The sequence below is a fragment of the Sus scrofa genome, chromosome 14 (genome assembly GCF_000003025.6).
Source record: "Sus scrofa isolate TJ Tabasco breed Duroc chromosome 14, Sscrofa11.1, whole genome shotgun sequence".
Classification (NCBI taxonomy): domain Eukaryota; kingdom Metazoa; phylum Chordata; class Mammalia; order Artiodactyla; family Suidae; genus Sus; species Sus scrofa.
Window position 1 is genome coordinate 111,071,519 of NC_010456.5, and position 14,806 is coordinate 111,086,324.

At 43.4% G+C, this 14,806-nt stretch overlaps 1 protein-coding gene across 2 annotated transcripts in view; it reads right to left on the reverse strand.

Annotated features, from left to right (window-relative positions):
* Positions 1-14,806, reverse strand: part of LOC100152738 (dynamin-binding protein) — a 123,126-nt gene that overhangs the window by 27,345 nt on the left and 80,975 nt on the right. For both annotated transcript variants that reach the window (XM_001929395.7, XM_021072337.1), the window contains exons 5-6: positions 2,883-3,076; positions 1,944-2,043 (exon numbers count right to left, since the gene is read on the reverse strand). In XM_001929395.7, coding sequence (XP_001929430.4) covers positions 1,944-2,043; positions 2,883-3,076 — 294 coding nt within the window. The remainder of the gene's footprint in view (positions 1-1,943; positions 2,044-2,882; positions 3,077-14,806) is intronic.

Consider the following 14,806-nt stretch of genomic DNA (forward strand, 5'->3'; position numbering starts at 1 on the left):
AAATACAACCCTACTTACTGCTTTCCCTGTAACCCTTTTTACTTATTTATTAATTTTTTGTCTTTTTAGGGCTGTGCCTGCGGCACATGGAATTCCCAGGCTAGGAGCTAGTTTGAATCGGAGCTACAGGTGCCGGCTTACGCCACAGCCACAGCAACTTGGGATCTGAGCCGCGTCTGCGACCTGCACCACAGCTCAAGGCAACACTGGATCCTTAACTCGCTGATCGAGGTCAGGGATCGAACCTGCATCCTCATGGATACTAGTTGGATTCATTTCCACTGAGCCACAAGGGGAACACCCAGGTCTGCTTACTCTTCAACGACACAGGGTCACTTTTCCCTTCTGTTGGATGCTATCATGTGTACAGTGGGATGGGTAGAACTGTGGCAATATCCTATCACTATGATTCCAATAAAATAGCAAAGTGATAGGATGTCCCCTCCCATGAGGTACCATGGCTGGTCTGTATGATCACCAGAATGTGGCAGAAGTGATGGTGTGTCACATCCAAGATCAGGTTAGAGAAGACCCATTGGGAGCTTCCTGTCTTAGATCATTCACTTTGGAAAAAGCCAGCTGCTATGTGGTGGCATCATGAGGATGGTGAAAAGGCTCACATGGCAAGAAACCAAGGCCTGATGAGCTGAGTCAGCTTTTGGAAGTGGATCCTCTTTTTTGGGGGGGGGTGGGCGGCATGTGCCCATGAGGTGTGGAAGTCCCTAGGCCAGGGATCGAACCTGCACCACAGCAGCAATTCAAGCCACTACTGCAACAACACTGGATCCTTAACCTGCTGTGCCACAAGGGAACTCCTGGAAGAGGGTCCCCCCCGCTTTTTTTTTTGTCTTTTTAGGGCCGCACCTACGGCACAGAGGTTCCCAGACTAGGGATCCAATCAGAGCTGCTGCTGTCGGCCTATGCCAGAGCCACAGCAACGCCATATCTGAGCTGTGTCTGCAAGCTACACCACAGCTCACGGCAATGCTGGATCCTTAACCCATTGAGCGAGGCCGGGGATTGAACCCACAACCTCACGGTTCCTAGTTGGATTCGTTTCTGCTGTGCCACGATGGGAACTCCTGGAAGTGGATCCTTAATTGAGCTCCAGATGACAGTAGCCCAGATAAAAGCTTGACTCCAACCTCATAAGAGACCCTGAGCCAGAATCACCTAGCTAAGCCACTCCCAGATTCCTAAACCACAGCAACAGTGACCTAACAGCTTTCTTGTTTCAAGACACTAAATTTTAATATAGTTTTTCTACCCAGCAATAGATAACTAACACAATTCCTTTGCTTATAAGAAACAGAAATAGTTTTTTTCAAATATTTTTGACAATGGCCCATGTAAATAAATACATTTAAAAATCAGGACTCCATATACATACACATATAATTGAAATAAAGGTCTCAAAAAAAATCGTACCATTTGACAATAAAAACTTCTTCTGGAGTTCTTGTCGTGGCATAGTGGTTAACAAATCTGACTAGGAACCATGAGGTTGCAGGTTTGATCCCTGGCCTTGCTCAGTGGGTTAAGGATCCAGCATTGCTGTGAGCTGTGGTGTAGGTTGCAGATGTGGCTTGGATCCCGCGTTGCTATGGCTCTGGCATAAGCTGACGGCTACAGCTCCGATAAGACCCCTAGTGTGGGAGCCTCCATATGCCATGGGAGCGGCCCTAGAAAAGGCAAAAAGACACACACACACAAAAATTTCTTCTACTGCAAGCACCCTTTATCACCTTGAAGTAGGTAAAAGTAGAAACAGGGGGCCAAATAACCTCTGAACTAAGCACCTGAGATTTTATTTTTCTAGTAAAACTACTCAGTACCAGCTAAGCCCTTCTCCCTTGCCTCCTACCTATGAAGTTGAAAAAACAAAACAAAACAAACAAAACACACACACAACCCGCTTTTGAAACAATGGCAGGAGCTCATACCTACAGCATCGCTGATTTCCAGATCAGCCAACAATTGCTTCGAGACCTTAATCACCATCTGCATATTTCCAAAAAGCCCCTCAAAATCAATGTTTGGTATCTGAAAAAGGAAAACAAAACATGAACATGCATGGACATAAAATGAATGGCACATCATTCACATTAGAAACATCTCTAAGGATGACACCAAAATTGCTCAGGATCTTCACTCACTCTCATGACGTTTCCAAAACAGGAACATCTAACATTATCTTTAGTGACACCCTTTGTCCTTAACCCACCTATTCTCTGCTCCCGCTGCCCCTACAACCATAGTAAAAAGGCTGTAGAACCATTTTGGTCTATAATTGTCCTAGGATACAAATTCCACCCAGTACCCAATATCTGATGGCACCACCCACTTCCTAGAGAAGTTCTTGGGAGTGACTGCTCCAGACCCAAGCCAAGGCCAGGTGGTCAAGTGACAAGCAACAAGACTGTAAGTCCCTGGATACTGTTAACCTTCCCCCCAACCCTCCCATCTCAGTATCTAAGGGACTGCCTAGCATATACCCATTAGTAAGAGTATCTGGAACAAACCTCGTACCATCAGGTGCTACAGCCAGGTAAACCACCAGCCCCAGGCTTCATTATATTATTGCCACTAAAGTGACAATCCCAGACTCACTGGAACTGTTCTCAGGAGCCACAGAAACAAGAAATGTCCTAGGAGTTATCGCAGTAGCTTAAGTCAGTAAGTTAATAATGGACTTCATAAGCGACAGGATGACGAAGGCTTAGGTTGATGACACACATATACCAGGGCTCTTGAATTAAGAGCACCAGGCATGGCTTTTATTTCAAACCCAAAAATATTTGGGGTGAAAGCTCCCCTATCCTGACATTTCAGGCATGGAGAACCATGTTGAAAGCAAAGCTAACCTCCTCTCCAGTTCCCACCTGTGCCTGCTGCAGGGGTATCATGATCCGCTCAATACACATTTCCAGATCCCGAATGTAGTCTCTTTCTGTCTGAAGAAGTTCTTCTATCACCTTGGTTCTCTTCTCCAGCATCCTCTGCTCTGGGTTTTCAGTGGACACAGACCCAGAAGGGGCCACCGGCGACAAAGACTGGGAGGAGAGGAGCGTCATTTCTAGCAGGGAAGAGAGAACTGGTGGGAAAGCAGGCAACTGCAACAGCTTGAGTTGAAAAGAAGACAGTCTTTGAGAACCAAAGGTCTCACATCTGTCACCCATCAGGAAATGTGATCCCCAAGTCAGTTCTAAGCATGAAGAGATGACAAGCTTAGAAAGCCGTCCCTGCAGAGAGGAATTCTCATCGGAGCGATACCATTTCTAGGACCTGGCCTAAAAAGAGCAGCTGGCCCACTTTATGAGGGCAAATTAGTGTCCACCACCTCCTTGGGAGAGAGGCTGAAAGAGGTGCTATTCTTATAAAGAACTTCTTTCACTTGAGTATAAAACCTATTTCATGATCTTAGCAGCAGAAATACCAAACTGGGTATTTACAACACTGATACAGTACATTAAAAAGAATATTCTGGGGAACATAACAATGCCAACTAAGGAGAAGACAAGAATCAGGTAGGAATTATCTGAGATCTGGGTGAATGTGAAAATTGTTTAGATTCTCCCTACTGAAACACTAATGAAGACTCACAAACAAGTTTTGTTACTTCAAATGTCCTGGGAGATACAAATGAACTATAAATATAAAGTTCTTTAATAGTATTCTCTTTTCTTTCCTTTTTTTTTTTTTTTTTTTTTTGGCTTTTTAGGGCCATACCCAAGGCATATGGAAGTTCCCAGGCTAGGGGTCGAATGGGAGCTACAGCTGGCGGCTTACACACACCACAGCAATGCCAGGTCCGAGCTGTGTCTGTGACCTACACCAGAGCTCAGAGCAATGTCAGATCCTTAACCCACTGAACGAGGCCAAGGATCAAAGCCACATCCTCGTGGATACTAGTCGGATTCATTACCACTGGGCCATGACGAGAACTTCTCTTTAATAGTGTTTCCAATTTAAAAAAAAAACACCTCTATAGGGAATTACTGTTGTGGCTCACAGGTAACAATGCAGTCCTAAAAAAAAAACAAAACAAAAAACCAAAAAACCCCAAGAAACCACTATAGAACCACACTACATGATCCGAAAATGAAAACCAGTTTGTACTCTGTCATTAGCTTTTACAAACACCTGTTACTGAGATACATCTGATGGGAGGCTTAATTATTATCTTATACATAAGATGATATGGCATTTGTTTATTCAAATGAATATTAAGGAGTTCCTGTTCTGGCTCAGCGGGTTAAGAACCCAACTAATATTCATGAGGATGAGGGTTTGATCCCTGGCCTTGCTCAGTGGGTTAAGGATCTGGCATTGTGGTGAGCTGTGGTGTAGGTCCCAGATGCGGCTTTGATCTGGTGTTGCTGTGGCTGTGGCGTAGGCTGGCAGCTTTAGCTCTGACTCAACCCATAGCCTGGGAACTTCCATACGCTGCAATTGCGGCCCTAAAAAACAAAAAAAAAAATGAATAAATAAATAATGAGTATTAAATGCTAAAATAAACAACTGAGAAAATTTCAACAGTGAAGCAATCTCTGCTGTTTATTGCAAATTCCTTAAGATCCACTTTAAAAAAAATTGACAAATTTGGTAAGTAAACATACTGGCAAGGTTACAAGATTACAAGAATATTTTTACCCAGCTCTAAGAAGCAAACACACAATTGTTCAAATTAGTTATGGAAAATGAGGCTTTCACAGCAGATTTTTCACAGCAGTCTCCCCAAACCTTCCCCACTGTCCCTTCTCCAAGAATTTAGGAAACATTCCAATGTTTAAAAAGTGCAACCCAGATTCTGGTTTCTAAAAACTATTCTCCACTAAAAGGAACCAGAGTTCTTTGGAGAAATGCTCTCCTTTCAAGGCAAGGAAAATGCAGATGAACCTGAAACATCTTATGGCAGAAAGGAAGGATGTGCTGGACAAAATGTTAGGGCATGTCAAGAGGGCATAAGCCCAGCCTGAAGGGGCTCCTAGTGGCCAATCTGTACAATTTGAGCATCAAATTGTAAGCACAGCAATGGATTGTAACCCACTAAAACAAGAATCCATGAGCTCACATCAGTAATATCTAAGTACATAAATAAATGGGGAGAAGAGAAAGCTCTTTCTTATGGTAGAATGTCAGCTAATAAACATAGAAGAAACAATGGAATTAGAAAAATCAATATTCTGCCACTATCAGAATAAACTCTGGAGGAATTTCCACTGTGGCATAGCGAGTTAAAGATCTGGTGCTGTTACAACTGTGGCACAGGTCACAGCTGTGGCTCAGATAATAATCCCGGCCTGGGAGCTTTCATATGCCACGGGTGTGGCCAAAAAAGAAAAATAACACAAAATTTGGAGTTTCCACTGTGGGCTCAGAGGTTAACGAACCCGATTAGCATCCACAAGGACACAGGTCTGATCCCTGGCCTCCCTCAGTGGGTTAAGGATCCGGTGCTGCCGTGAGCTACTAGTGTAGGTTGCAGACGCAGCTCGGATCTCACGTTGCTGTGGCTGTGGTGTAGGCCGGTGGCTATAGCTCCAATTCAACCCCTGGCCTGGGAACCTCCAGATGCCATGGGTGGGGCCCTAAGAGGACAAAACAAAAAACCCCCAAGGAATTTGGTTCAGGCACATACAAACCCATCAATGGATGATTCTGGTGTTGGTGGTAGGGTTTTGATGATGATCAGGATATCTGCGTAGTTCTGAACTAGTTATCGTAAATTATTTACTAATTACAAAAATAAAAAAATGACCACATAGTGTAGAAATGGGTCATACCATCACCTAGTAATCAAAATTAACACTACCAATTAGTGACAGACAGATATCATGGGCATCCAAATGTCATGTCTGGAAACAACACAGTATCTCTTATGCAGCATCCCAGTCAAAGATGTATAATCCGAAAAGAAAGCTGAGGAAACCTAGACATCTGTATTCTTCCAAACATCATGTCATAAAACAATTCCCAACTAAAGACAACTGAAGAGATGATAAGTTACATGCAATGTGTGATTCTGAACTGAATCCTGATATGGGAAAAAAATTGCTACAATGGACCTTAATAGGACAAATTGATGAAATTGGAATATAGATTCTATATTAGATATATGACTAAACCAAATAAAAACGTTCTGAAATGCGAGTGGTTGTGCAGGTTAACAACTTGAAACAGTGTCCCTGAGGATGTGCGTTCAATCCTTGGCCTCATTCGGTGAGTTAAGGATCTGGCATTGCCACAAGCTGTGGCAGAGGTCAAAGATGTGGCTTGGCTCTGGTGTTGTCATGGCTGCACAGGCCATAGCTGCAATTCCGACTGGACCACTGGCACAGGTACTTCCATATGCTGCAGGTGCAGCTGTAAAAAGAAAGAAAGAAAAAAAATTTCCTGAAATGGATAGCTACACATCAAAGAATGAAATTGGAACATTCTCTAACACCATATACAAAAATAACTCAAAATGAACTAAAGATCTAAATGTAAGATTGGATACTATAAGACACCTAGAGGAAAACAAAGGCAGAACATAAATCGCAGCAATTTGACATAAATCGCAGCAATTTTTTTGGATCCATCTACTAAAATAAAGGAAATAAAAGCAAAAAGAAACAAATGGGACCTAATTAAACCCAAAAGCTTTTGCATAGCAAAAGGAAATTCTTTTTTTTTTTTTTCGGTCTTTTTAGGGCCCCACCAGCAGCTTATGGAGTTTCCCAGGTTAGGGATCTAAACAGAGCTGTTGCTGCCGGCCCATGCCAGAGTCGCGGCAACGCCAGATCCTTAACCCACTGAGCGAGGCCAGGGATCGAACCCGCAACCTCACGGTTCCTAGCCGGATTCGTTTCCCCTGCGTCATGACATGAACTCCAGAAAAGGAAATTCTTGACAAAACAAAAAGACAATCTACTGAAAGGAAAAATAGTTGCAAATGATATGACCCATGAGGGATTAAAATCCAACATACATCAAGAGCTCGTAAAACTCAACATCAAAAAAAAAACAAACAAAAAAAACCCCGATTGAAAAAATGGGCAGAAGGACTGAATAGACATTTTTCCAAAGAAGAAACGCAGATACCCAAGAGGCACATGAAAAGATGCTCACTATCACTACTCAGGAGGGAAATGCAAATCAAAACCACAACCTGTCAGAATCGCTAGCATCAAAAAGAACACAAATAAATGTGGGTAAGGATGTGGAGGAACCTGGAATACTGTTGGTGGGAATGTAAACTGGTGCAGGCACTGTGGAAAACAGCATGGAGGTCTCTCAAAAAACTAAAAATAGAACTACCATATGACCCAGTAATTTCACTCTTCAGTATATATCCGAAAAAAAGAAAAAAACCCAAAAAACTAAAAACACTACTTTGACATGATACACACACACAAAGCTACTCAGCTACAAAAAAGGATGAAGTTTTGTCATTTGCAGCAACATGGGTGGACTTGGCATTGTGCTCAGTCAAATAAGTCATACAGAGAAAGACAAATACTGTATATCCATTACATGCGAAATCTAAAAAATACAACGAGCTAGTGAATATAACGAAAAAAAAGCAGACTCACAGATATAGAGAACAAACCAGTGGGAGCAGGGAGGGGCACAACAGGGATGGGGGGAGTGGGAAGTACAAACTACTGGGTATAAGATAGGTTCAAGGGGAGTTCCTACCGCGGCTCAGTGGTTAACAAATCCGACTAGGAACGTGAGGTTGTGGGTTCCATCCCTGGCCTCGCTTAGTGGGTTAAGGATCTGGCGTTGCCTTAGCCCTGGCATAGGCCGGCAGCAACAGCTCTGATTAGAGCCCTAGCCTGGGAACCTCCATATGCCGCTGGTGCGGCCCTAAAAAGGACGAAAGACCAAAAAAAAAAGAAAAGGCTCGAGGACGTATTGTACAACACCGCGAATACAGCCAATATTTTTTGTAATTGTGAATAGCAAGTAGCCTTTAAAAATTATACAAAATTTAAAAAAATATCTCCTGAAATGACACATCTATCGTGGTCATGTAAAAATACCATGTTACACACTGCTGATTATAACTAAGAGGCACGATATATGCAACCTAGTGTTAAAATTACTTTTTAAACGTGTGTGTGTGTGTGTGTGTGTGTGTGTAGAAAGAAAGAATGAAAACGAAAATATGGCAAAATGTTAAATACTGGCAAATGTGAATAAAGAAAGATCTGTGTACTATTCCAATTTTCTAAAAATTTGGTATTATTCAAAATACAATGTAAAAAGACATAATTGGAAAAGTTCTGTTTGGGCTTTGTTTTTGTTTTTTGTGTTTTTTTTTTTTGTCTGAGCCCTGTGACACATGTAAGTTCCTGGGCCAGAGATCAAACCTGCACCACAGCAACAACCCAAGGCCCTGCAGAAACAACCAATGCTGAGCCTTAACCCACTGCACCACAAGATAACTCTGGAAAATTTCCTTCTTGAACTACTTTTTTTGGTAGAATGAATGACAAAATTTCAAGCCTAACTCTTATTTCATCAGAGTAATAAATTATGACTAAATTAACTACAGTGTATGTAAAATTGATTTTCAATGGTCTTATTTAAAATTTTCTTCTTTCATCTTTTTAGGCCCACACCTGCAGCATATGGAGGTTCCTGGGCTAGGGGTCGAATCAGAGCTATAGCTGCCAGCCTACACCACAGCCACCCACAGCAAGGGGTATCCAAGCTGTGTCTGCGACCTACACCATAGCTCATGGCAATGCCGGATCCTTAACCCACTGTGTGAGGTCAGGGATTGAACCTGCGTCCTCATGGATACTAGTCAAGATTCATTTCTGCTGAGCCACAACAGGAACTCCTGGTCTTGTTTTAAATTCCCTATGCAGGAGTTCCCATCGTGGCACAGTGGTTAACGAATCTGACTAGGAACCATGAAGTTGCAGGTTCGATCCCTGGTCTTGCTCAGTGGGTTAAGGATCCAGCATTGCTGTGAGCTGTGGTGTAGCTTGCAGACATGGCTCAGATCCCGCATTGTGGCTGTGACGTAGGCTGGCGGCTACAGCTCCGATTAGACCCCTAGCCTGGGAGCTTCCGTATGCCACAGGAGTGGCCCTAGAAAAGGCAAAAAGACAAAAATAAATAAAAATAAATTTTCTATGCAATTTCAAAGTTATAGACCTTCAGTCCCATATGCAGTTTCATAAGCAGCAAATTGAGAAGAGAAATTCATTTTTAACCCAGAACCAAAACGCTCTGGAGAGGGAGAAAATTTACTGAATTCCTATCACCTGCCAGGCACGTTACATATTATGACCCTGAACTCATTTAATAGTCACACCAAAACTTTGAGGCAATATTATTTCTTCTATTTAACAGGTAAGAAAACCTACGCTTTGAGACTGACCAATTTGTGCCATATTACGTAGGGAGTAAATGGCAGTTCTGGAATTTGAAACTAAATATATTTAGATCCAAATCCTGTATTGAAATCCACTTACTCCTGCACCATTTTGCCCCCCCTCACCCCCCCGAGCCAGGAATCTTAACTAAGAAAAGGCCTGGGGTTTATTTGCTTCAAATCTTAAAAACTCCCTGGAAAGTATTATCTCCCAGGAATCAAAGTTCTATTAATTATAATACTTGAAAGCATAAAATACCAGCAAGCACTCATCAATTAGAAGCCAGCAACTTACACTGAGACTCAACTAGATTTTTATTTATATTAAGAGAGAAAAAGAAATGGTAACAATTATATTAAAATAGAGCATGCTGGAGTTCCCGTGGTGGCGCAGTGGTTAACGAATCCGACTAGGAACCACGAGGTTGTGGGTTGATCCCTGCCCTTGCTCATTGGGTTAATGATCCGATGTTGCCATGAGCTGTGGTGTAGGTCGAAGACGCGGATCAGATCCGTCGCTGCTGTGGCTCTGGCGTAGGCCAGCGCCTATAGCTGCAATTCGACCCCTAGCCTGGGAACCTCCATATGCCGCAGGAGTGGCCCAAGAAATGACAAAAAGACCAAAAAAAAAAAAAAAAGAAAGAAAGAAAGAAAAATCAGCATGCTATTGTTTTTTTTCCTGCAGGCGAACTGATAAACTCTTGAACAGCCTTTAAAAAGTGAAAAACGAGGACGTCCCTGGTGGCTCAGCGGGATGGGGGTCCAGCATTGTCACTGCTGTGGCTGAGGTCACTGCTGCAGTGCAGGTTCTAACCCTGGCCTGGGAATTTCCATGTACCACAGGCTGGGGGTGGGGGGGGAGGCAAAACAGAAAAACAGTTTAGCTCAATTAAAAAGCCCTGTGGGATGTTTTTTGCTAAACGGCAGTTCCTGGGCCCCACCCCGGAGATTCTGATTCAGCATATCTGGGTGGATCTACAGTTTTAACAAAATGTTATGTGTTTCCGAAGAGGCAGGTGATCTCCAGGCTCCACATGCACATTAATTCTCAAAGATTAAATCAAACTTGGACTAAATGGCTTGAAATGGTTCCAAATGTAAAACTGTTTTCCTATTACTCCAAATATATTCTAAGGGGAAAAAAAGTGATCTACAATTTTAGTGTCCAGGACACCCAAATGAGAGAGGGAGCCCCTACTCTCAGAGCCTCTGAATCTCACATCCCCCTACCCCCCCGACACTTTGGCTGGGGAGCCCCAGGAAAGTCCATTTTCCTCTGAGGAAATGTCTTCATCTGTAAACTAAGGACAACACCTGCTTTCCAGAACTGTTGAGCAAATTAGACAAGTTAGTTCTTTAAACAAGTTAGTTCTTTTCCATGATGGGCCAGAAAATGCCACCTGCACCAGGTTAAGTTAAAATGCACCAAGGAAAAAATGGTTCCGATACCATAAAATTTCACTTTTTTCTTTCCTGTCTTTTTAGGGTCGCGCCTGTGGCATATGGGGGTTCCCAGGCTAGGGATCGAATCAGAGCTGTAGCCATCGGCCTACGCCACAACCACAGCCACGCGGGATTTGAGCTGCAAAATTCCACTTTTCTGCAGGAAGAATAAAAAGTCTGGGGATGCAGAAGCACATGGAAGAAACGGAGGCCCGGTACCGGCCTAACGATAAAATGTTCAAATTAGCTCTATTTTCTTCCTAGGTTGGCCCTGGAGGTGTGCTGACTGCATGAACACACCACTGGGATAAAACAATTAGGGATGGTTTCCCCCACCCTGCAAGCCCCAATTCCACTCTTTTTCAAGATATTTGCTCCCCTCAGTTGAGTGCAGTGTCACCAGGCTCACTCCTCAGTGTTCCTAGGAAGTGCTTCAGTTAACCTGCAGCTTCCCACGACTCTACCAACTTTAAAGCAGAGTTAAAGAGAAAAGCCACTCACGCCTCCCTTGCCTCTGAAAGTTGGCTCCGTCTTTGCTGGGTTAAATCTCTGAACTCCCGGCGATGTCCCAAGTGGCACTTGAACGAGGAGGCTAACTGTTCTACCTGCTTTCGTGGTGCCTCCAGCAACCCCAGGAGGTACCTACGGCACCAAAATTATGGTGCAAGTGTTCCCAAGGGTGAAAGGGCAGGCAGGCAGGCAGAGTCGAATCTTCCCAGACCTCTGGAATGCTCCACAAACCCCTAAAATCCTTTGAATAGGGTAGGCATTTCCCCCAGGCTTTCCCATATTTACATATGAATCGTCCCGAGTCCCCCAGGCTATCACAACGGGGCCAGTTCTAAAGAATGGAGCTGGAATCCTCCGCGTCCTGGACTGAGCTGCAGAAAAGTGGCCCAGCTCTGCTCAGACTCAATACCTTTTCCCGATTAGCTTTCCTTTCCTCGTCCTAAAACAGCCACAATTTCACCCCAGGCGTTTTTAATCCAAGAGTCTCATCCTCTTTTCCTACTCCTTGCAGCAAGTTGTGGTTTTTTTGGGTTTTTTTTTTTTTGTTTGTTTGTTTGTTTCTGGATACTCTGATTTTTCAGGGAAGAATTCTTACAATAAGAGGGAAAGATGCAGAGTGGGCAGCGTTCGTCTACTTTTCTGCTCCAGGACCTCTCGTTCTGCACAGTCCCTCTCCCTGTCCGGAAGCAGCCCTCACTTACTTTCCCCAGGGTTTGGCCACTCTAGGTACCTCACCTAAAGCCTTTAAAATGCAGATCTCAGCGGGATGGTCCCAGGACGGCAGGAACAGCACAGAAGAGTTCACGGGAACTGGGAGCCAGGCCCAGAGCTTACAGACATTTACACATTAAAAGGAACGGAGGAAAAGAAAGTTGCAGAACAGCAAGCCATTTCTGTTTGAAAGAAGAAGGTGGAGGAAGAGGAGAGAGAAAGGGAGAGAAAACATGCAAAAACCTCTACATATTTCCGTAAACACACATGTAATATGTAAGCGCACAGAAGAAAGGCTGGGAGGAAAAAGCACTAAACCAGACAGAGTTTGTCTCACAGAGAGGGAACTGGGATTTGGGGTAGAAGGATCAATGGGACTTGAGCTGAATCAGTACTTTTTAATCTCACAAGAACCGATTAATGTAGTGCCAGTAATTTAGGACTGTCATGCTAGCCCATTTTAAACAATCTCAGAGAAGACACTTCCGATAAGGAGCCGTCCCACTGTTACCGGACCGCACCATCGACCCCGGAGGCTTTTTCCTGGATGGTGAACTCCCAGACTGTCGCTTCCCTCCACCATCAAATGGTGCTCCGTTTAGCTATAAACTTTTAACAAATATTTATATGGCACTTACTCTGTGTGTCAAGCATTGTTCTAAGCACTTTATAAATGCTGGCTTATTTAATCTTCATAACGATCCGACTATGGTCCCTGTCTTACTGATGAATGAAGAGAAATTTAGTAACAGGCTGTGTGTGGAAGATTCGGGCCCACACTGGCTGGAAAGGCTGCAGTAGCTATTCTGCCTCTAGCGCTTTTTCCAGGCAGGCAAACTATGGGAGTTGTGACCTGGAAATCTACTTGTGGGTTTGGGTGGCCATCTGGTAGCTACTGATAAAACAGTGAGATTTTCAAGCACACTTAACCTCTGAACAGCCACGGTTACCCACCAATAAGACTGAATGGTTACGTATTTAAGCACCTATACATATGTTCCTATCATTACAGCTATGTAACCCTATTCAGTAAATAATCCCGCAGAAAGAATCAAATCTAGCAGTGTCGGACACAGTCATTATTCAGTAGTATTTCAGATAATTTATGGCAGAAATTACAGGCAAGTGAAGGGGAAGCCCCATTTACTATGTCCTTTGATGGATCTTTCTGACTTAAACACTGATCATCTTATATAAGGAAGGGGAGAGCTGCCCCCCCACCCCATGAAACTTCAGCTCCTTCCTGGGGCATCCAGAGAAATGGGCAGTAAAGAAAAACCTTTGATACGTTCTCTACTTCTTACCAGAATCAAAGGCAAAAACCTTTTAACTCAGAAGCCTACTTTCGGGGATTTATTCTATGTAAATAGCTGGACAAACGCAGAAAGAGGTACATACAGGGATGTTATTAACGCATAAAGAAAATTTAGAAACAACCAAAATCTCTTCCAAGGGGGCCTGTTAAATTATCAAGTATCTGCTAACAGAATACTCTTACAGCCATTGAGGTATAGATTTATTTTTATTTTGGAACACTGTTCTAATGCATATCATTAAATGGAAAAAGGTTACAAAAGGGTTTTAAGAGAGAACTGAAATTTGTTAAAAAGGGAAAAATATTTTCTTTCTTCCTTTTTTTTTTTTTTTTTTTTTTTTTTTGCTTTTTAGGGTCTCACCCGAGGCACAGGGAGGTTCCCAAGCTAGGGGTCAAATCAGAGCTACAGCTGCTGGCCTACACCAGAGCCACAGCAACACAGGATCTGAGCAGCTGTGACCTACACCACAGCTCACGGCAACACTGGATCCTTAACCCACTGAGCGAGGCCAGGGATCGAACCCTCAACCTCACGGTGGTTCCTAGTCGGATTCATTTCCGCAAAAAGGGAAAAATATTTTCTTTTTTTTAAAGCTTTTATTTATTTATTTATTTGTCTTTTTTGTTGTTGTTGTTGCTATTTCTTGGGCTGTTCCCGCGGCATATGGAGGTTCCCAGGCTAGGGGTTGAATCGGAGCTGTAGCCACCGGCCTACGCCAGAGCCACAGCAACTCGGGATCCGAGCCGCGTCTGCAACCTACACCACAGCTCACAGCAACGCCGGATCGTTAACCCACTGAGCAAGGGCAGGGACCGAACCCGCAACCTCATGGTTCCTAGTCGGATTCGTTAACCACTGCACCATGACAGGAACTCCGGAAAAATATTTTCAACGCAAGTATTTAAAAATGAGAAAGTCTAGAAGGTAACACAAACTCTGATTTTTTTCCTTTCAATTTTCTGTATTTTCTAGTTTTTCTCTAATGAACATGTAATACTGATACGACAAAGAATAATAACGGGAAAAAAATTTGCTATGAAACAAGAATATTCTAATACAGTCTGCTTTCCAGCACCCTGTTAATCTCTTTCAAATTCATTCTTCACTTTTTAATAATTTGAGATTTCTCAGAAATGGGTAAAAAACACTGTTGAAATAACCATTTGCTAGTGTAATAGGAAAAGCAAAAAACCTTGCCTGCTAAGCAATGTCCAGAAAATTCTGCGAGGAAATGATCTTTGGAAATCTGCGCATATTCCCCACCAGGCCAAGTGGGGAATAAATCCTGGTTTTCCGTGCGACCGCATCACTCCAGCCGGCCCACCCAGCCCCCACCACCTCTTTTCCTTCGGCACCTACTTCACTTGTGTTTGGAGAATGCTTACCCTGCTCAACATTAAACATTCAGCACTGGGGTCCCTGACTTTTCTGCAGGACTCACGGCCTGCTC